This window comes from Mobula birostris, chromosome 8 (assembly GCF_030028105.1).
Source record: "Mobula birostris isolate sMobBir1 chromosome 8, sMobBir1.hap1, whole genome shotgun sequence".
In the NCBI taxonomy this organism is placed as follows: domain Eukaryota; kingdom Metazoa; phylum Chordata; class Chondrichthyes; order Myliobatiformes; family Myliobatidae; genus Mobula; species Mobula birostris.
The window spans coordinates 65,340,508-65,364,991 of NC_092377.1; the positions used below are offsets into that span (position 1 = coordinate 65,340,508).

Here is a 24,484-nt window from a genome sequence, read left to right on the forward strand (position 1 = left end):
TTCAACATCACATCCCAAATCCTATACTCAGGACAACATGCACTGCCCTTCCTTCAACTTGCCTGGTAACCACTTTGGAAAAGCTGTTTGGTTAAACATGACCTACCGCGAACAAAGCTATTATTAACTTTCTCTCATCAATCCCTGTCTATCCAATTACTTAGAAATCTGCTCCCTTAGAATACCTCCCAATAATTTACCCACTGCCAAACTCACTGGCCTACAACTTATTTTTAGCCTTTCTTGAAAATGGAGCAACATCAGCTATCCTCCAGTCCTCTGATGCCTCCCCTGTGCCATCGGATGTTTTAAATACCTCTGCCAGGGTTCAGTCCTCTGGCGGCTCCCCTGTGCCATCGCATGTTTTAAATACCTCTGCCAGGGTTCAGTCCTCTGGCGCCTCCCCTGTGCCATCGCATGTTTTAAATACCTCTGCCAGGGTTCAGTCCTCTGGCGCCTCCCCTGGTGCCATCGGATGTTTTAAATTCCTCTGCCAGGGTTCAGTCCTCTGGCGCCTCCCCTGGTGCCATCGGATGTTTTAAATTCCTCTGCCAGAGTTCAGTCCTCTGGCGCCTCCCCTGGTGCCATCGGATGTTTTAAATTCCTCTGCCAGGGTTCAGTCCTCTGGCGCCTCCCCTGTGCCATCGCATGTTTTAAATACCTCTGCCAGGGTTCAGTCCTCTGGCGCCTCCCCTGGTGCCATCGGATGTTTTAAATTCCTCTGCCAGAGTTCAGTCCTCTGGCGCCTCCCCTGGTGCCATCGGATGTTTTAAATTCCTCTGCCAGGGTTCAGTCCTCTGGTGCCATTGGATGTTTTAAATTCCTCTGCCAGGGTTCAGTCCTCTGGCGCCTCCCCTGGTGCCATCGGATGTTTTAAATACCTCTGCCAGGGTTCAGTCCTCTGGCGGCTCCCCTGTGCCATCGCATGTTTTAAATACCTCTGCCAGGGTTCAGTCCTCTGGCGCCTCCCCTGGTGCCATCGGATGTTTTAAATTCCTCTGCCAGAGTTCAGTCCTCTGGCGCCTCCCCGGTGCCATCGGATGTTTTAAATTCCTCTGCCAGGGTTCAGTCCTCTGGCGCCTCCCCTGTGCCATCGCATGTTTTAAATACCTCTGCCAGGGTTCAGTCCTCTGGCACCTCCCCTGGTGCCATCGGATGTTTTAAATTCCTCTGCCAGAGTTCAGTCCTCTGGCGCCTCCCCTGGTGCCATCGGATGTTTTAAATTCCTCTGCCAGGGTTCAGTCCTCTGGTGCCATCGGATGTTTTAAATTCCTCTGCCAGGGTTCCTGCATTTCTGAGCAAGCTGTCTGCAAGGCCCAAGGGACACCTTGTCAGGTCCTAGGGATTTATCCATCCAGATTTTCCTTGACAGTAAGCATCTCCCCTTCTGTAATCTATGTAATGTGAATGACCTCACTGTTTTTTGCTTCAGAAGGACTAAGTGCAGATGCAGAAAATCTCCACATTGTCTTTTGGCTCCACACTAGATGACCATGCTGATCCTCAAGTGGAACAGTTTTGTCTCTTGCTATCCTTTTGTTCTTAATATACAGTATATGTAGATGCCCTTGGATTTCTTCTGCACCTTGTCTCCCAGAACAATCTCGTCGTCTTTAAGCCCTGCTGATTTCTCTCTTTAGTGTTCTCGCAATTCATTATTCTTTGCATTCCTCGAGTCCCTCAGTAATTCCCTGCTACCTATAACCTGTGTATCTCCTCCTTAACCAGGGCCTCAATATCCCTTGAAAACCAAGGTTCCCTCAACATTTTAGCCTTGCCTTTTATTCTAATAGGAACATAGAAACTCTACTCTAAATTTTTCACTTTTGAAGGCCACCCACTTACCAAGCATCTATCCTTTTGCCACAAAACAGCCAATCCGAATTCACACTTGCCAGATCCTTTCTGATGCTTTTAAAATTGGCTTTCGGATCTCAGCCTCAGGACTAGTCCTAATCCTTGTCCATAATGATCTTGAAACTAATGAAATTACGATTACTAGATCCAGTGTATTAGATTAGATTAGATTATGATGACAGTCAGTCCTCGTTTATTGTCATTTAGAAATGCATGCATTAAGAAATGATACAATGTTTCTCCAGAGTGATATCACAAAAAAAGGACAAACCAAAGACTAACACTGACAATACCACATAATTATAACGTATAGTTACAGCAGTGCAAGGCAATACCATATTTTGATAAAGAGCAGACCATGGGCATGGTGAAAAAAACAAGTCTCAAAGTTCCAATCGACTCCCGATAGTCCCGATAGCAGGCAGCAAAAGGGAGAAACTCTCCCTGCCATAAACCTCCAGGCGCCGACAACTGCCAATGCATTGGAAGCTCCCGACCACAGCCGACTCTTGAGTCCGTCCAAAAACCTCGAGCCTCCGACCAGCCCCTCCGCTACAGCCTCCCGAGCACCATCCTCTGCCGAGTGCTTTGACCCTGCCCTGGCTGCCGAGCAACAAGCAAAGCTGAGGACTCGGAGCCTTCTCTGGAGACTCTGGATCGCACAGTAGCAGCGGCAGCGAAGAAGGCATTTCAGAAGTTTCTCCAGATGTTCCTCCGTGCTCTCACGTCTGTCTCCATCAAATCAGGATTGTGCACGGCACCCTACTTGACAGATAACAGATATCATTCACCGGAGTGGCCGCTGCGTGCTGTGTCACGCCGCCATTATCCTGCTCAAATTTCTGTCACCTACCCTGTCTTGTTCCCAAATATGAGGTCCAGTATCGCACTCTAGCTAGTTAAGACCTCTATTATTGATCAAGGGAGCTTTCCTGAATACATTTGACAAAGGCTATGTCCACACTAGACCGGATAAATCCGTAACCGAAGCTTTTTCTCTTCGTTTTGACCCTTCGTCCACACTGAAATGGCGTTTTCCTCCCCCGAAAACAGAGATTTTCTAAAACACCCTCCAGGGTGTGTAAATTTGAAAACACTAATGGCGCAGAGCAGCTTGGACGGGGTAAACGGATATTTTTTGAAACGCTGTCATGACGTGCTGGAACAGATGGCGGCAGTGCAGCATTTCATTGTTTTCTTGAACGCAATCCCCCATACAACCTAACAATTTCAGAACAGACGGCAACCAGACTGAAGCCAGAAGAGTTAGAAATGTACTCACCAAATACTTTGACCCATAGCTTACTGAATAAATAAGTATACTCACTTTGCCCTGTTTTCTGTCCTTGTTTGAAGGTGGTTTACCTGTTATGCAAGTACTTCTCTGACAATAGATGTGTAACAGCCTAATGTAACATTGTATGGAAATACAAGATGACACTGATGCAGACATGTTTTATGTATTTAACAAGGTGCTTTATTAATGCAACAGAGTTAGTTTTTCAATGTTCATCGTCAGCCGGGTCATGCTGTCTGTGAACTCCCTGTCGGTTGCCTCCATATGCTCCAGTATTTGTTGTTTTTTTAGTTTTAAGTCCTCCTGCACGAGAGCCAACAGCAGTTCCTTTTAAGTTTTTCTAGTCTGTAACTGGACAAACGCGCACCAAGTATACCGTTACCTCTTCGCTTGTTTTCTGTGTGTCCTGTGCATGCCCAGTAGGAGGAGATTCGCCCAAATATCTGTTCTAATGTGGACAGAGATACTTTGAAAAACGCCTGGTGTGGACGGCTATCGTTTTTACGCTAAACTGGCGTTTTCAAAATTATCCGGTCAAGTGTGGATGTAGCCAAACTCTATCACATCTATCCCTTTTACAGTATGGGAGTCCCAGAAAATAATGGGGAAAGTTAAAATCACCTACTGTCACCACCTTATTTTTCTTGAAACTATCTTTCCACAAATTTGCTCCTCTAAATTTCCATGACTATTGAGTGGTCTGTGAAATTATAATCCCATTAACATGGTTATTCCCTTCCTTATTCCTCAGTTCTACCCATATCATCTCAGTAGCTGAGCTCTCCAGTCTGTCCTGTCTAAGCACAGACGTGACCTTTCCCTCGCGAGTAATGCAATCCTTTCCCTCTATCATGTCTAGAACAATGGAATCCCATTTCCAGTCTTGGTCCCCTGGAGCCAAGTCTCAATTATGGCTATATTATCATAATTTCACTTGCTGATCCCTGTTCTAAGCACATCTGCCTTGCAATACTTCTTGGATTGAAATAGACTCAACTCAGAATATTAGTTCCACCGTGCTCAACCTTCTGGTTCCTGTTTTTGTATTTAGGCTTAACATTATCTTTCCGCACAACCATCCTACTATCTGCCCTGACACTCTGAGTCCCATCTTCCTGCAACTCTAAATTAAACAACCTTCCCCCCTCTTCTTGGAGCAGCATGAGCAAACCTTTCCACAAGGATATCCAGTTCAGGTGCAAATTGTCCCATCTGTACAAATTCCACCTTTCCTGGAAGACTACTGAAAGATCCAAAAATCTGAAATTCTTGCTCCTGTGCCATCTCCTTAACCATGTGTTAAACTGCATTATCTTCCTATTTCTGGCCTCACTAGCACATGGCGCAGTGAGCAATCCTGAGATTACAACCTGGAGGTGCTGTCCTTTAACCTAACTCCCTGAATTCACTTTGCAGGACCTATCCATGTCACTGGTACCAATGTGGGTCATGACTTCTGGCTGCTCACTCTCTCCCTTAACAATGCTATGGACTCAATCTAAGATGTTCCAGATGTTTCCTGACCACCCCACCAGGGAGGTAACATACCATTCGGCAATCTGGTTCTTTTCTTCCCCCAACCAATAAATCCCTTATCACTACAGCTCACCTCTTCTTTCCCTTCTGAGCTACAGAGTCAGACTCAGTGCCAGAGACTTGACTGCTGTGGCTTTCCTCTGTGCCCACACCAAACAGTATCCAAGCAGTATATTTTTTATTAAGGAGATCGACCACAGGGGTACCCTGATGGTCACCCAGTTGCCCGTGTCCTCTACCTTGGGTTTAACTACAGTACCGTGCAAAAGTCTTGGGTGTGTATGTATGTATTTATCACAATTTTATGTATTGCTCTGAATGATAATCCTGATTCTGATGTCGGTTTCTATTGTGGACTGAGAGAGGGAAGGGGGGCAGGGAGAGGGAACAGAGCGTGAAGCACCAGAGAGACATTCCGTAATGATCATTTAAGCAGTTGTTTGGAGTCAAATGACTTTGCCTGGTGTCCCAAGACTGGGTGTGACTGCACCTGTGCCAACCCCCACCCCGGCACTCCTTTGCCACCTGTCCCACACCCCTGCTGTGACGCTTCACCCATGGCATTCCCAACATTATTTGTTCCTGCCAGAGTTACAAATGTATATTTCACTCCACGTTGGCAAAAATAGTACTGTGCAAAATTCTTGGGCACCCTAGATGTGTGTGTGTATAGATATGTGTGTATGTGTACATATCTCCTTAAGACTTCGCATAGCACTGTATCTCCTGTATTTCCTGTCAGTCAACCCCTCAGCCTCCTGAATGATCTGGAGTTCAACCAGCTCCAGTTCTTCAACTTGATCTATTAGAAACCGCAGCTAGATGCACTCCTTGTAGGTATAGACTATCCCTGTCTGCCCACATCCCACAAGAGGAGATTCCACTTTGCTGTCTGGCATTCCCACTGCTCTACTTGTGCACTAAGGGAAACTTAACAGAAACTATCTCAGCATTTGCCTCTTATTGAAGCCTCTTGAGCCCAAGTCTCAAGGTCTCCAATCTAACTCTGGCTGCTCTCAAAATGGCAGCTGTGCTTTAACTTAACTTTTTTAAATACGTTTTGGCCCTTGATGAGTGCCTAATTATCCGGTGATCTCAAGCCCACTGAATGCCCTGAATGGTCTCACACACTTTTCAAATTTTGCACTCTTTTGCCACAAGCAACGGCTCACTTGTGTTCACTGCATCTATATCATGTTTTATTTGTAGATAAATGAAAGCGAAAGATGTATGTGTCCATCTGATTTTTCTCAGATATAGTATTGATATTTTGCCTTGTAATATTTGGATTTATGTGCTGTGTATGATATGTTCTGTGGATGTACTGTGGTCCAGAGGAATGTTATTTTCTTGATTGTATATATGTACAGTCATATAACAATAAACTTGAACTTGTAGGATATTGATTCAATTTGAGAGATTTAATTTGAAATTAATGGATTGGCTCAGAAAGCATGGGTATAGCTAGAATTCTTCAATGGATCTTTGAATAAGTATGCACAATAAACGAAAATGATTTGAAAGATTTGGACTTTAATTGAATACTTGAACATTTAAATAAAACATTTAAAAATATGGATCAATGTATATTCAAGATGTTTAGAGTTTTTAAATATAGCAAACAGCGAAATATAGAGTTGCTGCTCCAGTTTACAAAATTAAAATATTCTATTTTGGACAAATTTTTTTTGATTTATTCAATGTTCATAAGATACTGATGGGATATTCTGGGAATCTAGTATCATCTCATCATCTAGTGCCAGTCCTCCATATATACCTGTAATGTATGATTGCAAGTGATATAATGTCACTTGCTTACCTCTGCATGCATTACAGATTTTTACAAATATTTGTACTGTTTTGAAGAGATTTAGCCATTTACAGCTACCACTTCCCTCTTTATTTAAATGCCTGATCTCCAGCTAAATGTAATAGCTCTTGTGCTTATTATTAGAATGTTGATATTCAAGGATATATTAGTGCTACCCTTTATCAGGGATGTTGGTTCTTATGCATCTAGTTCTGTACATTTTTTGAAAAAACACATTTCGAAATATCATTTGTTGACAGAGGAAGATGGGTGTCTGCAACAAAGCAAGCAATAATGTTCAGTTATTGTCATTTATTCTCTGGCATTTAAACAGTCTAATTTCCTTGGCCCTTTTTTCATGATTTGTCTTGAAGTGTAAATGCAAAAAATAAAAATACTTGCTTCAATAGCACAGAAATTCATTATGGTTGTACTTGCTTTACATACAGTGCCTATAAAAAGTATTTACCCCCACCCCCTTTGGAAGTTTTCATGTTTTATTGCTTGACAACATTGAATCACAGTGAATTTAATTTGGCTTTGTTGACCCTGATCAACAGAAAAGGGCTCTTTCTGTGTCAACATGTAAACAGATCTCCACAAAATGATCTAGATTAATTGCAAGTATAAAACGCAAAATAACTGATTGCATAGTATTCAACCCCTTCAAGTCAGTACTTGGATGCACCTTTGGCAGCAATTACAGCCTTGAGTCTGTGTGGGTAGGCCTCTGTCAACTTTGCATATCCGAACATTGCAATTTTTCCCTGTTCTTGACATAACTGCTCAAGCTTCGTCAGATTGCATGGAGATCATGAGTGAGCAGCCCTTTTCAAGTCCAGCCACAAATTCTCAATTGATTGAGGTCTGGATTCTGACTTGGCCGCTCCAGGACATTAACTTTGTTTTTAAGCCATTCCTGTGTAGCTTTGGCTCTAAGCTTGGGGTCATTGTCTTGCTGGAAAACAAATCTTCGCTCAAGTCGCAGTTCTCTTGCAGACGACATCAGGTTTTCCTCCAGGATTTCCTGTATTTTGCTGCATTAATTTTACCCGCTACTTTCACAAGCCTTCCAGGGCCTGCTGCAGTGAAGCAACCCCACATTGTGATGCAGCCACCACCATACTTTACGATAGTGATGGTGTGTTTTTGATTATGTGCAGTGTTTGGCTTGCACCATACATAGTGCTTAGTATAATGGCCAGAAAGCTCTATTTTGGTTTCATCAGACCATAAAACTTTCCTTCGGCTAACTTCATGCCTTCTGGCCAAGAATTTATGCAGGTTTTTTTTCCCAACAGCGGCTTTCTCTCTGCCACTCTCCCATAAAGCTGTGATTATTGACTCACCTGGGCAACAGTTGTTGTACGCGCAGTCGATGTCATCTCGGCCACTGTAGCTTGTAACTCCTCCAGAGTTGTATAAGTCTCTTGTTGGTTGGCCTACTCTAGGCAGATTTACAGCTATGCCATAGTCTTTCCATTTTGTGATGATTAACCAAGGGATATTCAGTGACTTGGAAATTTTCTTGTAATCTATCTCCTGACTTCTGCTTTTCAATAACCTTTTTGTGAAGTTGCTTGGAGTGTTCTTTTGTCTTCATGGTGTAGTTTTGCTAGGATACTGACTTACCATCAGTTGGACCTTCTAGAGACCTGTGTATTTTTACTAAAATCAATTGAAACACCTTGACAACACACAAGATTCCAAAAACAGATCTCCATTTAACTAATTATGTGACTTCTAAAACCAGTTGGCTGCACCAGTGATGATTTGCTGTGTCATATTAAAGGTGGGGGGTGAATACTTGTGCAGTCAATTATTTTGTATTGTATATTTCTAATTCACTTTGCAGAGATCTGTTTTCACTTTGAATCAGTGGATTTAATTTGGCTTTTTATCATGTCAATGTTGCAAAACAATAAAACATGAAAACTTCCGAAAGGGGGTGAATACTTTTTATAGGTACTGTATGTAAAGTTCATTAATCTGTCGAGGGTTTCGTGTATTAGCAGCTGGTATTAGCTTTATTGTTTACTTTTTCTTTAGGTTTGTGTAATCTGGCACCTCACATTCATTGAAGGAGCACTGACGTGTTAAATAGTTGTTTCAGTTCCTTATACTGTACTAGCAATTCTTATTTTTCTTACTGTTTCTGCTTAAAATTGAAGTACTCTATACTGATTTATTTTTATATAATGCACCAGTACCAAAGTGCTCATGTATTTGGTGAAGCATGTTGATTTCACAATACTTAAACATTATTGTCTTCCTTTTTAGCTGTACTCCTTAAATGAGTATAAACCACCTATCTCCAGGGCTAAAATGAACCAGGTGACCAAGGCTGCCATCAAGTCAATTAAGGTAAATCTTAAAGTTAAATAATTTTGGTTTTAAAACAAAATCTTTTAAAGACTTGCTGCAATATAATTTAATGTTCCCATCTTCTGTTAATGGTTAACTAAACCTATTCTGACAAAATAAATGCAGAGTGTGATTTTCTTTGTTTTAGCTCTTTCTGAATTTTTGTTTAAATTCAATAGTTGTCACTGTTGCCCTGCATTGCCACATATCCTACTTTCCAAATGTGTAAATTGAACTCGCTATACAATCAAAAAACGCAGAATAAGGTGTTAATATCCCTTGTGCCGATGGGCCTTGAGCACATACTCGAGACTGCCTTGATGTTGGGAGTGCACAGGGTTAACAAGCGGGGGTTTTCAAGCGGGCACCCTCCTTCCTTTAAGGTTCATCGATTAGCCCACTACATCTTTGGATGGATTGATGACTTTTGGTGTCCCAGAGTCACCGCCCCCCCACTCTCTTGATGCTGTCTTGGAGCCCATGAGAGAGGTCTTTTTGTTTGATCCAAAGCTGTTAATGCTATATTTCTGCTGGCTCTGATGGTTTGCCGTAGAGCGTGACCATGGATCCCAAGCTCCTTTAGCAATATGATGGTGGATGTGGCTATAATTCTCCTTCCACAGGACAGACTTGTGGCTTTTCAGCCTCATCATTGAGCTTCAGCTGCTGGATCTGCATTGCGTAGCCTCTTGCGCTCATATGCTTCAGCCACTGAATGCTCCCGTGGGACTGAGAGTTCCATGATGTAGGTGATCTGTAATGAATTGGACCAAAGAACCAGGTCTAGCCTAAGGCTAATGGTAGCACTTTCCAGTGGAAAGGTGACTTGTGTATTGACATCCACCAGCATTTTCCAGTTATGGGCCATGTTCATCTGTCCTGTTTCTGGCTTAGGAGGGGGATTAATTGGTCTTTTCCCTCCCTCCTGGACGAATGCTGCAGGTGTCAAGAGCGTTAGTCGTCCTAGGGGCCAAGGAGTTGGTTGCTATCCTCTTGGTCTCAATTGTTGTTGCCAGGCTCTTCAGACACCACGTGTATCTGCCTTGTGTGAAGCTGATTTTGCAGCTTGCCAGGATATGCTTGAGGGTTGCTGGAATTGGGCACAAGTTAGGTCCTCACCGAACCACTGGTGGAGGGTTTTTTTGTGAGAAGCACATCACATGTAACTCTTGAGAAAGCTAAGTCTGCTTCCATCTCCCATACGATCTCCAGCCAATTTTCCTCATTGATTTCCGACCGCATTCATTGCCCCTGCTTAGTCAAGAAGACAGCCTTTGCACTTCTGTCTGACTCTTGTTGCTGTCCTTCCTCGGCAACCATCTTACTTCACTCTGGAATTGTGGCCTTGTGCCAGGTGGGTCCATTTGCTGCCAGACCAAAGCTGCCACTGCCCTGTCAGACTTGCCCCATAATGCCTCTGTGCCTAAAGGCTGCTGTTGCTTGCTGTACCTCATCAGCTGGGGCCCATTTCTGCCCAGTTGATAAGGTCCGTGCAGCGTTACTGATGGTCTTGTCAAGGGAGTCTTTGAGTGTCATTTGTAGACGCATCTTGCAACACTTGAGTTCCTCTGTAAGGCCAGTCAAGGACTCTACTATTGAGACTGGTGTTACTGATAAACTTTGGGATGCTGAGCCACTTCTTTACAAATGACTTGATGGTCCTCTCGAGCTTCTTGGTTGTTAGTGGGACCTCATAGACAGTGAGTGGCCACATCACCCAGGGTAGGAGTCCAAACTGTAAGCACCAGAGCTTCAGTTTTTCGGGCAGCCTGGTCTTTTCAGTATTGTCCAGGCCATCAGCAATGTATTGCTTTAGTTTTTGCACCTGCTGTTTGTCAGCGAGGCTGGTGTGGTGCCATCTACCCAGGTTTTTGACAGACTGTTCAGACATTGTTGGAATTGGGTCATCAGCAATGAAGCACTTGGTCTTTCAGCATTCCCTTGACTATGGAGATGCCTTGTGACTTTCTGGTTTGATTTTCATACTAGCCCACTTGATGTTTTCCTGCAGCTTTACAAGTAGTTGATTGGTGCATGCTGCAGTGGTGATTAGTGTTATATTGCCCACGTATGCCCTAATAGGGGAAAGATGAAGTCCAGCATTTGTTCTTTCATCACCTACCATCCATTTTGAAGCCCTGATAATAACCTCCATGGCCATTGTGAAGGCCAGGGGTGATATAGTGTAACCTGCCATAATGCCTACTTCCAGTCTCTACCATGTTGTGATAAAAACCGCTGTTGTGAAGCACAATTGCGGGTCTTGAAAGTGCAACTTCACCAGCATTGTGAAAGGGGTCTGGTATCTGGAAGAAGTCAAATGCTTCCCAGAGGAGTGCATGGAGAGTTGAGCCGAGTGCATTGGCAAGGTCCAGGAAGATCGCATAGAAATTTCCTTTGTCCCTCTTAGCTGCTTGGATCTGGCACCATATCGTGCTTGTATGTTCCAAACACCCAGAGAACCCTGGAATTCCTGCTTTCTGTACAGATGTATCAATGTTGTTGTTTCTCTCCAGGTATCTGGCTAGGCTCTTTGCTAATTTCCCATCAAAGGCAAATGGGCTGAAACTGTTTTCTACATCTTTTTCTTTTGGAATCAGAACTCTGCTAGCCCTTCACCACGCTCTAAATGTTATTTGCCTCTGCCATACCACCCTCATGAGCATCCAGAGAAACTGCAAGATGTCTGGTGCATTCTTATAAACCCTGTATGGTACTCCATTAGGCCTAGGGAGCAGATGCATCTCTTGCCCATCAGGCTACCTTCTCCAATTCTCTCCATTTTGGAGGGTCAGAATCCAGGTGGTAGATGGGGAGCTGAATTGGTGGGATGTCTGATGGAATGATCATATGTTCCTGCCTTTTTAAGGCAGTGTGAATCTTTTCCAGTTCCTGCTTTGTTGTTTTCAAAGTTCCACTTTTTTTCCATTCCACTTTTTTCCAGCAGTGGATCATGTCTCCCATTGCATCCAACTTCTTTTCTGCTGTTCCTTTTAATTGTTCCAAAATCTTCATCAAATCGCTGTTGATGGTTTCTTTCAAAGATGGGTGCTGATGCTCAGCGAACTTTGGTTTGTGTCTGGTCAATGTGAGGCCCCTGTCCCTGCTCCCTGAAGCATCCTTTCCTTCCTGATGGATCTTCAACCCCTTTTCTGATGTTACTTTCTTCCACCCACAGATGCACACCTGATGCTTGTGTCCTACTACTGCTACTGGTATTTTGGTGGTCTCTTGTGCAGTGCTCTTTATTCATGGCAGATTACATTCCTAGGTCTGTAGCCGTGTTATCGTCATTTAGTCATCTTGTGTCCCTGATCTTGCAGTCTCTGGGAGTATCTTTGTTACCTTTTCATAGGTGTTAGTGGATGTCTCCAACATGTTGAAACAGTGTTGAGGATTGCTGCCATGAGTAGCTAGCACATGACAGCCCCATTGGGGTCTATTCCCTTCTGTCAACTGTCTTTCCATGCTGTCACAAGCTCTTTCCTTAGCCATCAGCTGCCCTTTCACAGCAGTCACTGGACAGGTCCAGTTAAGCAAAATTTAAAAAAAACACAGGATAGGATGTTAATATCCTTATGCCAATGAGTCATGAGCATTTGCTCGAATCAGCCTTGATATTGGGAGTGGCAGAGGGTTGGCATGCAGGGGTTTGCCAGTGTGCATCCTCCTCCAATGTTTCATTGATTAGCCCATGAGTTTCCATGATTCAAGTCCTTACAATTAAAAAGAGTTAAAGTTTAGACTGTCCTTTAATTTTTAGTTGCTATTCTGTCCTTTTGAGGCTCTCCGTTGGTCGGGGTAGACCACCAAAGATGCGTCCCAGCTGTCTACGTGATGCGGAAACCGGTACACAAACCAGGCCAGTACGATATGGAGACAAAATACTGCCCATGTAGCAGGCTTGCCTGCTCCATGCGGCTGATGAATCCAAAGGAAATGTCAAAAACCAAAACAGTTCGACACCAGCAGTGTTGCAGAAGTTGTCTGTCATTGTTGAACTCAACTGCCTTACGGACTGCAGCTCTCGATATCTGTTCCCCCGCTCTGTGTATAACCGCGAGGCAGTAAAGGTTTGAGATCAGAGTTTTCCTGCTCCTAAATGAGCTGCCAACCACGGCTGGCGAACCCCATCTGCCCAACACGACTGGTTTTAAGATGCCAGTAACCTGCCTTTGCCCTTCCTGTCAGTAGAAAAGGTTCTGCCGGCCTTAGTAGCTAAGCCACACGTGAAGGCCAGGAGCTGATCTTGATTGTCAGAGGCTGTTTGAGATGCACGCCATTGGGTGCATTTAATAGGGAGTGGGAACTGAGCCCCATTGCCATCCCCAGCTATAACAACTTGAAGGAACCTTTCATACTATAAACCTGGGAATTTCATAGAATTGAGTCTTCACACGTAATTTTGGGCCTGGAATTATGGAAAGAATACTTTTCCTTGCCTCACTAGCAGATAAATCTTAAATACTAACACGCTCCTCGGTCATTATCCTGGCCCCTTACTTGAAATATCCAAATTAATTGCTATGGTTAATGTTTTTGGTCACCAAATTTGCAAGAAGAATCATTGAATTATTCGGTGTAGAATGAAGTCATGTCGCCATCATACGTATAAAAATCCCACTCTCTGCCACCCCCTCCCTCCCCCCACAAATACTGCACCTCTGTTTTACCCATAGCTCAGTGAGTTACATCTCTGCAGCCGGTCAGTCCCATATCATGACTACTGTCCGCAATCATTGCGGATATGCAGCAACACCTTCACCACAAATGTTCTAAACAATGGTGCTCCACAAGGTTGTGTCCTTTAGATGCCTGCTCTATTGTCTACACTCATGACTGCAGGGCCAGATTCAGCTCTAACTTCATTTACAAGTATGCAAATGATGCCACTACACTGAGCCATATTTAAAATACCCATGAGTCGGAACGGGAAGGAGATAGAGAACTTGGCAACATGATGTCATGATAGCCACCTTTCTCTCAATGTCAGCAAAACAAAAAAGCTGGTCATTGGTTTCAGGAGGGGTAGGATTGTGCACTGCTTCTGTCTACATCAATGGTATTGAGTTTGAGAGCTTCAAGTTTTTAGGTATGAGCATCACTAGTGACCCATCCTGATCCAACCAATTGATGTCACCACCAAGAGAAGGCTTCTGGAGACTAAAGGAGTTTGGCATGTCCCTGGCAATCCTTACCAATTTTTATCAATACGCCATAGAAACTATCCTAGGTGGATACATCACAGCTTGATAGGACAACTGCTCTACACATGACTGCAAGAGTTGTAGACACAGATCAGCACATCATGGAAACGAGCCTCCCCTTTGTGGACTCTCGATACTTCTTGCTGCACCAATAAAGCAGCCACCTTAATTCAAGACCTCAGCCGCCATGGACATTCTTTCTTCTCCCTTTTTTTCATGTCTGTCAGGATGATATAACCCTTTTAATGTCTTCTCTTCTGATAATTATTTTCAATCCACATCTTTTGGTTTTAATGTTACTGCTTTGAATGAAATGTGTTTTGGAAGGATATTTGTATCTAAATTCATTAATTATAATTTTGGGCTAATGAAGCAGGCAGGCAAAAGAAAAGGGAAGGAAAACAGCATAATATTATTTCTTAGAAGACATAATGTATGTAAGCAAATAGTTGATTTTTTTTATCAACACTTTTCTCGAGGAATATCCAAAACAAATCTGTTTTGTATTAGTTGTCAATTAAATATATTCATGATGGAAAGTTGAGTCCATTTACTAACATCAGTTAATAGTAAAAAAAAGGTAGCTTTTTAAATGAAAAAAATTTGCATTACACATTCGTGTTGATGTAATATGGAAGGTTATATTAGTTTAACAGGCATCTGTATGCTGCCATTCCTGTTTACACTTGAGGGACCACTGGGTCATTAAAGCCATAATTTTAATAGATGCTTCTGTGGAATCCTTATAAATCCACCACATTAAACACCTAAGTAGTTTAAGTTTTTAACATAAGAGCTGAACACCAGGTTCTTTTTTGTTTTGACTGTATTTAAGTTGTCAGTTCAGAACAGTTGATGTGTTTATTATTCACAGTATTGATATCATAAAAACAAAAGTACTTAAAATTGTATGTGCCCCTTGTTGCTCTACTGTAAAGCGTTGAGAAGTTAGAGTTGATGATGATGGCTTCTGCATAAAGTTTGATTTATTTGAGTTATCAGTGGGGAGGTGGTGACATCAAACTGGTTTCTGCTCTACAGTTGTTAATATAGTGTAATTGTGTATATAGTTGAAAATAGCATATTTGTTAGAAAAGAAGTCGTCTGGTGGAGTGGTAACTTTTGTCTGAAGTTGGGCGCCTTTTGGCTTCCCAGAGTTTCTGAGACTGCCTCAGCAGTGTTTTCTCAGTTAAAGGAATCTGTTGTTAACAAACTCATCTCTACAAATAGAGAACAATTTTTTTCAATGTTCATAACTGGGGGAAAAACATTTGGATGGTTGAATATCTAGCTTAACATCGTATCCTGTTCAGATAGTTGGTCAGGTATGCTGTTTGTAGATGGACTAGTCTTGCTCAATCTGAGGAGGAAAAAGCATGCAAGCATTCACCTAATCTCTACCCATAATAATTTTATATACCTTTCATAAGATGTCCTGCAATTCTCTTGCACTCCAGGGAATAAAGTCCTAACCTATTTAATCTTGCCCTAGGACTTGGGTCGCAAGTCTTGACAACATCCTTGTAAATTTTCTCTCCCATTTTTTTCTAAGCTTATCATGTCTTTCTTGTAGGTAGGTGACCAAAACTGCACATAAACTCAGCCTCACCAATGTCTTAAACAACTTCAAAACATCTCAACTCCTACACTCAGTGCCTTGATTTATGAAGGTCAGTGTGCCAAAAGCTATTTTTATGATCCAGTCTACCTGTCTTGCCACCTTGAAGGAATTATGGATCTGTACTCCCAGGTCCCTTTATTCCATTGCACACCACAGTGCCCTACCTTTCCCTGTCTATGTCTTATCCTGGTTTGTCCTTCCAAAGTGCAAAACTTTATACTTGTTTGCATTAAATTCCATCTGCTATTTTCCAGCCCATTTTCCAGATCCAGTTGCAACCTTTGGCCATCCTTTCTGTCCACTATGCCACTAATCATGGTGTCATTTACAAATTTGTTAATGCAGCTTATATTGTAATCTAAATCATTAATATAAATGATAAATGCGAATGGACCCAGCATGAATACCTGAGACACTCCACGAATCACAGGCCACAAGTCAGAAGGACTACTATCTACAACCTCTCTTCTTCCACTAACCCAATGTCCAGCCCAATTGGCTACTTCATCCTGAAAGCCAAGCAACTGATCCTTCTGGTCCAGCTCCCATGTGTCCATGTAAACAATGTTCACCACTGTTACTTCAACCTCTTTGATACCCTCAAAAAAAAACTTTGACTGGTTAGACATGACCTCCATGTTAACTGTCTCTATCAGGCCTTGTCAATCTAAATACTTAACAGCCCATCCCTTGGAATACTTTACTAATTTACCCATGACTGACATCAGGCTCACCATCCTATAATTTCCCAGCAAATTCTTAGAGCCTTTCTTAAACAATGGAATAATATTAGCTATCCTCCAAATTTTTGGCAGCTCACCCAAGTTCAACTTTCATTGTCCTACCATATATATGAATACAGCCAAACGAAGCAGTGTTCATCTGGGGCCAAGATGCAATATGTAGCACCACCAGTTTCACGCATATAGTTACAATAACAGAAAAACATACATTTACAACAGAAAAATATAGCCCAAGTCCCTGGGTGGCATGGCCTGTAGATTGATGATGCATGGGATGTTGTCCTGGAGCCATGTTTGTGCAAAAACAAACACGTAGTAGTTCCTCATCATGCCCTAGTGAGGCCACAGAGGAACACCATCCGGCCTGTCTTTCACTGAGCGAACACTGGAAGGGAGCAGCAGGAGGGACCAACTCCTAACCCAGCACCTATTCCAGTGGTGCCACTGCCTTTGACATATTCTTCCTGGGGTGACTGCAACAGGTGAGTTCCCTGGCATGAGGACCTAGTCCACGCAACAACTGAGGCAGTGCATCTTCCCCGCCATCAATCTCGCCAATGAACTGGTGAACCAGACCTGCAATATTCTATGCTACCAATGTCCAATAGGGTCTTTTGATCACAATATTAACAATGCGAAACAAGCATTTGCATTGTTTGTTGGACTGTACACTGCCTCTGCACAACAACGGTATGTAACCAGCCCAGTTCCATTGCTATCCAGCAATTCATTAGTGTGTGGACCTGCAGTACTTGATGTTCTTAATATCCAGTGGCATCTTGTGATCATGAAAAAGAGATGTAAAGGACAAATGATTACTCTTTTAGTTGGATCCAAAGAGGTTGTTGTGGCTAAGGTTTTAAAGATCTCTGCTCGGGCCCCTGCAATTTCTGCACAAGCCTTCCGCAAGGTCGAAGGAGATGTCTTGTCTGGATTTATCACCCTAATTCACCTCAAGCACCTCCTCTTCTGTAATCTGGATATAGTCCATGACCTCGCTACTCTTTTGCCTGAGTTCTGGTCTCTGTTCCCATGTCCTGAGTAAATACAGATGAAAAAAAAATTAAGATCTCCATCTCTTACAACTCCATGCATAATTGAAAAACACTGATCTTCAAGAGGACCTATTTGTTTCTTGATGTCCTTTTGCTCCTTATATAGCCCTAGATGCCCTTGGGATTTTCTTTCACCTTGTCTGTCAAAGCAACCTCATGCCCTCTTGAGGCTGATTTATACTTCTGCGTAGGCTCTGTGCCATAGTCTACGCAAATGGCCTACGCCGTTTGAGCATTTATACTTTGCATTGGTGTGTCTGCGTCACTCTGCAATTCACCGCCAAAACGTTAGTTGGCGGTGGGGTTTTGATGCCACTGTGTTGAGTTTCTTCATGTACTTCAAACAATGATGACTGAAACTGAGCGCATCATGTTGGAGTTGGAGCTAGTAAATGTTGAACAGGAGTTACTTTTATTGAAATTCCTGCAATGCAAGAAAAGAGAGAAGACGTAGGAGGAGATGGTGTGTACGACCATTGAACGGATTGAGACAGAAGGAGGGTGAATTTTCTGTGCTTGTCTGGCCACTGAGAGGCATGGATGAGGAAATGCCTTTCAAATATTTTCGGATGTCGGCAGGTAGATTTGATGATTTGACGAGAAGAAGCAACCGGAAATGCGCAGGAGGAAATGCGATGCTACCAAGGGGACCAATCACAGTTGTTGTGGTCTGCATCGCCGGGACGCGTAGTTACATTTTTGGGGAGGTGCGCATCAGGCTACGGTGTAAGGTACAGCATAGGATACGCAGCTACGTTGTACTTAAGGCGTAGATTCGACGCAGAAGTATGAATTGGCCTTTAGCCTTCCTGCTTTCTCTCTTGGTGTTCTCTTGCATTGCTTGTACTGTTCAAGCACCTCATTTGATCATAACCGAATAGTATCAGGTCTATTATTACTAACATGTTATGAAATTTATTTGCAGCAGCAATACATTTAAAAAAACAACTAAGTTACAATAAGAAATGTACACAAAAAAGTAATGCAAAAATAATTGAGTGTTCATGGACTGTTCAAAAAACCGATGGCAGAGGGGAAGAAGCTGTTCCTAAAATGTTGACTTCATGTCTTCAGGCTCCTGTACCACCACCTTGTGGTAGTAATGAGAAGAGGGCATGTCCTGGGTGGTGAGCGGACTTAACAGTGGATGCTGTCTTCTTGAGGCATTGACTTTTGAAGATGTCCTCCGTGGTGACAAGGCTAGTTCCCATGATAGAGCTTGGTGTTTACAACCCTTTGAAGCTTTTGCGGTCCTGTGCTTTGTGCCTTTATACTAGATAGTGATGCAGCCAGTCAGAATGCTCTCCATATTACAGCTGTAGAGAATCACTGGAGTATTTGGTGTCCTACCAAATCTCCTCAAACTCCAAATGAAATACAGATCTCCCCCGCCATCCGAAGGTAGAGCGTTCCTATGAAATGGTTCGTAAGCCGGAATGTCGTAAAGCGAAGAAGCAATTACCGTTAATTTATATGGGAAAAATTTGTGAACGTTCGCAGACCCAAAAATAACCTACCAAATCATGCCAAATAACACATAAAACCTAAAATAACGGTAACATATAGTAAAAGCAGGAATGATATGATGAATAAACAGCCTATAGAAATGCTTTTCCACGATCATTGCCGCACTGTTCTCCGTAGTGAAAATCTCATGCAAGCGCTCTGGGCAAAAACACGGCGCAGGTGCTGTCCAGTAACCTTTAAGCTATGAAGCTGCCAGATCATACCAAATAACACGTAAAAATACACAGCCGATATAAAGTAGAAATAATGTATGTACAGTGTAGTATCACTTACCGGAATTAGGAAGACAGCGCCGAGCACACTGATGATGGTGTGTTAGGCTGAGTCATTGGAGGTTGGGGTGGTGCAGTGGCCCACACCCTCCAGGCAGCGAAGAATGCAGGGGTACAGCGGTAGCCTGGAAGCACCCAGCATACCTTTAAGAAAAAAAGCCAAAGCAAACAAGCTAATTAATTAGGTGCCGCCCGGCACATAAATGTCGGCCCAGATCAGTGGGCGGCACCTAATTAATTAGCTTGTTTATTTTGGCTTTTTTCGTAAAGATGTGCTGGGTGCGTTCCAGCTACCACTGCAATCGCTGCGGATCGGTATCTGTCTGCGACCCGGGTGTTGGGGTGGTGGGACACTGGGGTGTCGTCTGTTTCCATCAGGGCAGGCAGGTCATCTTCTATGTCTGCCTGCCTCGATGTCAAAGGTCGAGGTTCATCGTCCGCTGTGGCTGATGTGGAAGGCTTGCTTGACTGCTTAGCTTCGCGCATTTTTCTATCATACAGTTCTTAGTAAGCACTCAAACCGTCTTGCAAATATGCCGTAAACCGACGTACCCTTTCAAAACTAAAGTCGTACTTTATCATTGCAGCAAAAATCTCACGCAGTTGCCTCACGTTCAGTTCCTGGCCGACTTCATTTTCGGTCCGTTCGCTACTGCATTCGGTTTTGATTGTTATCCTTTCCTCTTGCAATTGTATTAGCTCTTCATCTATCAGTTCTTGGTCATGGGATGCCAAAACCTTTTCAACATCAACTTCGTCAACTTCCACAAGCCAAACTCACTTTGTCCTTGATTCACTTACCACGATCGAAACGCTTAATTATGTCTAGTTTTACGCTAAGTGTAACACCCTTACCAGCTCTTTTAGGCTTTTCCAATACCTTAGAACTCATCTTGCAAACCGCTGCTCACAGGCTCGTGTTTAAGCAATGCCGGCTAGAATGCAGTTCTGAATCTGGGGTGAGAATCTGGTGCTGCTTTTTTTCATAACAGTGAAAACATCTGTTAGCGAAAACAGGTAACTAATGTAGGTCTTTCGTAACAGTGAGATTTCGTAAAGCGAACGTTCAAAAAGCGGGGGACACCTGTATACTGGTGGCGTGCCACCTTCGTAATTGTATTAATATGTTGGACCCAGGATAAATCTTCAGAGATGTTCACACCAAGGAACTTGAAACTGCTCACCCTTTACACTTCTGACCCCTTGATGAGAACTGGTGTGTGCTTTCCTGACTACTTTCTGAAGTTCACAGTCAGTCCCTTTGTCGTATTGATATTACATGCAAGATTGTGTTGCAATGCCACTCAACCAGATGTGTACACCACCTGATGACCATCAGTGAATTTATGGATGGCATTTGAGTTATGCCTAGAGAGAATAGAGCAACACACACAAAATGCTGCCTGGCCTGCTGAGTTCCTCCAGCATTTAGTGTTTGTTACTCAGATTTCCAGCATCTGCAGATTTTATCTTGTTGGAGAATAGAGCAGCAGGCTAAACGCACATCCTTGAGATCTGCATGTGTTTATTGTCAGCGAGGATGAAATATTATTTCTGATTTGCATTGACTGATCTCCCGATGAAGTCAAGAATCCATTTGGGGAGCGAGCTACAGAGGTGTATGTTTTGGAGCTTGCTGATCAATACAGAGGGTTATGGTGTTGGTTGCCGAGCTGCATTTGATAGCCTGCTGTATGCCATGCAGATTGTCTAGCTCAAGGGTAGGCAAATATTGGGATACTATGCTTATCCGGCCCAAGAGCGATTTTTCCTTATTCTAAGTGTTTCACGCGACCACACTGATGGACATGCATGGCGACTTGTTACGCTGGCCCCGGGTTCCGTTTTGTTCCAAACCAAACACTGGTATATAGGGATGACGAGAAGGCAGACTACCTTATTGATATGTATTAGATACTCTCCGTGCACGTGCAGGTTTTCAGATGGGATCGTTCAAATTTGTAAACAGAAACAGCGTCATTGTGTTTTAACAAGAAATCCACGCTGAATATCCAGATATTTACATGTGATACAATACTTGTTGAATAACTCGCGTTTCGAAATAAAATCAAAGAAAAAAATTTCTATTGACAATGAATGCAAAACGCAGGAAGGTAGACGCTGAGTGCCGAAAAAGCAGTGAAAATAAAGGAAATACCCATGCCAGCTACGAAGTCTCAAAACGTTTTGCAGAAAAGATGAAGCCTTTTACAGTTGGAGAGTTTGTCAAAGAGTGTTTACTGGCAGTGGTGGATATTGTTTGTCCTGAAAAGAAATCTTTATTTGCATCTATCAGCCTGTCAGCAAGAACGATCACACGGTGAGTTGAAGAAATGTCAGCAGATGTTAAAAGTTGTTTAAGGGATGCCTACAACGAATTGCATTTTTTTTTTCCAATTGCGCTTGATGAGAGTACAGACTTGAGAGACACTGCTCAACTTGCAGTGTTTGTACGAGGAGTGACCTCAACTTTTCAAATTTTTGAAGTTTATTCAATTAATTCCTATGAAGGACACAGTTACTGGAGCAGACATTTTTTGAAGCTTTGTTGAAAATGATGTCAGAAATGAAACTTAATGTTTTGAAGCTAATTGGCATCACAACTGATGGGGCACCAGCAATGGTGGGACAGAAAAACTAAACTGAGTTCTTTGATTACTAATTGGCATCCTTGGTTAAGCCAAATGATTTTCTAGCATGTGTTACTCATTAATTCGAGGCAAAACTTAACTAGATGTATTTAAATGGATAATTCCCATATTTCAAGTTTTTTATGGCATTTATCTGGCCCACCGTCCGCTCATTAATACGCGATCTGGCCCACAGAGGCAAAAACGTTGCCGACCCCTGGTCTAGTTGCTCCAAAGCAGAGGGCTGATAGGCACCTTTTTAAACTGGGACCTCAATATCCCTGGATAATCAAAGATTCCGAAACCTGGTAGCCTTGCAGAAAATCTCATGTTCAAGTTCAAAGTCAGTTTGTTATCAAAGTACATGTACGTCACTATATACGGCCCTGAGATTCATTTTCTTGTGGGTATTCTCAATAAGTCTATAGAATAACCATTACAGAATCAGTGAAAGACTGCACCAACTTGGGCATTCAAACAATGTGCAGAACACAAACTGCAAAATCAAAAGTACTAATAATAAATAAACAATAATCTAGAACATGAGATGAAGGGTCCTTGAAAGCGAGTCCATTGGTTGTGGGGACATTTCAATGATGGGGCAAGTGAAGTTATCCCTTTTGGTTCAGTAGTCTAATGGTTCGGGGTAGTAACTGTTCTTGAACTTGGTGGTGTGGGTCCTTATGTTCCTGTACCATCTTCCTGATGGCAGCAGTGAGAAGAGAGCATGTCCTGGGTAGTGGGAGTCCCCGATGATGAATGCAGCAGTGTTTCAAGTAGATGTGCTGAGCGGTGGGGAGGGCTTTACCCATGATGGACTTAGCTGTATCCACTACTTTTTGTAGGATTTTTTTGTTCAAGGGCATTAGGGGTTTCCATACCAGGCTGTGATGCAGCTAATCAATATGCTCTCCACTACACATCTATAGAAGTTTGAAATTATTGAGAGTGAGGACATGTTCCACTAGGTATAGGAGAGTGGTGGTGGAGAGGAACTGATTAGGTCTGGTGTCCAGAAAGAAACAGAGCTTTGAAGCCTTCCTGGTGGGGGTTGGAGGTGTATAGGGACTGGACATGCATAGTAAAAATAAGATGAAGTGTCACATGTATATAGGTAAGAAGGGACTGAAATAGGGGGGATAAAACAGAGTTGAGGTATGCAAATATGAGTTAACTGGGGCAGGAGCAAGCTGAAGCAATGGGTCTACCTGGAGAAGCTGGTTTGTGGTTGAAGGTAGAATGGGGGGGGGAGCAGTGTGAACTATGAGGTTGGTAGCAGTGGATGGTCTCAGGAGGTGTCTGAGAGTAGGCGCTGGGCTTTAGTAAGGTAGAGTCAGTACGCCAGACTACTACAGCACTCCTTTTCTGCAGGTTTGGTGAGGTTAGGATTGGTGTGGAGGGGAGTGGAGAGAAGTGTTTGGGAGGGGTGAGGTTGGAATTGGAGAGAGGAGTGTTGAAGTCTGGATGGTTGATATCCTGTCAACAGTTGGCATTGAAAAGGTCCAGAACAGACAGAAGACCAGGGCAGGGTGTCCAGGAAGAGGAGGAGGGTTGAAAATGGGAGAAGGTGTCATCGGTGTGGGGTGGAGGGTCCTTGCCAAAGAAATGGGTTCGGGGACAGAGGTGGCAGAAGAAGAGCTCAGCGTCGTAACAGGTGTGGAATTCTGAGGTGTGAGCGTGGGGGACAAAGGTGAGCTCCTTACTGAGTACAGAAGGTTCTGCCTCAGAAGGGAAGGTTGGAGGGGATGGTGAAAACCCAGCATGGATGAGACCTCTGATTGGAAGGGGGAAGAGGGTTGGTTGTGTTTGAGGAGAAGGGAGATTTGGGGCATTGAGGGATGGTGGGGTGAGAGGAAGATGGAGTTTCCAAAGGCCCACGAGCTGGCGGTGGGACCTGAGAGAGAAGGGATTGTGGACATGTGGTGAGGGAAGGGGGCAGCACATGAAGACTCAGCCTGGAGGTCAAGGCTGGAGTTGGAGATTGCACAATTGGCACTTTGGAGGTGTCATGGTCGTTGGAGCCCATATTGATGGCATTGGAGTCTGGGTTTTGAATCTACTCTGGATCAGATTGTTTGTTGGATTGTTGGTTCTGGTTCCGTTCTCCTGAAGTCAATAATAGCTGCTTGGTCATGCCGACATTGAGTAAGAGCTTGTTGTTCTGGCACCATTCAGCCAGATTTTTAATCTCCCTCCTATATGCTAATTTATCAATACCTTTGATTCGGCAATGCAGACATAAGTCATAGTTATTCAACCATACACATGTATACAGCTAAACAAAACAATGTTCCTCTGGGACCAGGTGAAAAACACAATATATTTATCACATGGAGCAGATAAAATAAAATTAACACAGTAATAGTAACAGAAATTTTTTTTAAATCTGCAGATGTAATACTTGACATAAAATGCATATGTGGTTAAATATGCAACAGTATGATGCTACTGGCACTCTTCTAAATAATGTGAACTGGGTGGTAGCAGGGTGTTCAGAAGCCTCATAACTTGGGGGAAGAAGCTGCTACCCAGCCTAATAATCCTTGTTCTTATACTGTGGTACCA

The 24,484-nt window shown here is 43.2% G+C and overlaps 1 protein-coding gene across 4 annotated transcripts in view; it reads left to right on the forward strand.

The window, feature by feature from the left end:
* The window catches only part of tiam2a (TIAM Rac1 associated GEF 2a), a 232,047-nt gene that overhangs the window by 13,679 nt on the left and 193,884 nt on the right, over positions 1-24,484 (forward strand). For all 4 annotated transcript variants that reach the window (XR_011886842.1, XR_011886843.1, XR_011886844.1 and 1 more), the window contains exon 2: positions 8,781-8,864. Coding sequence is in view for 1 of the 4 variants with exons in the window: in XM_072265338.1 (XP_072121439.1) it covers positions 8,781-8,864 (84 nt within the window). In the remaining 3 variants the exon portion in view is untranslated. The remainder of the gene's footprint in view (positions 1-8,780; positions 8,865-24,484) is intronic.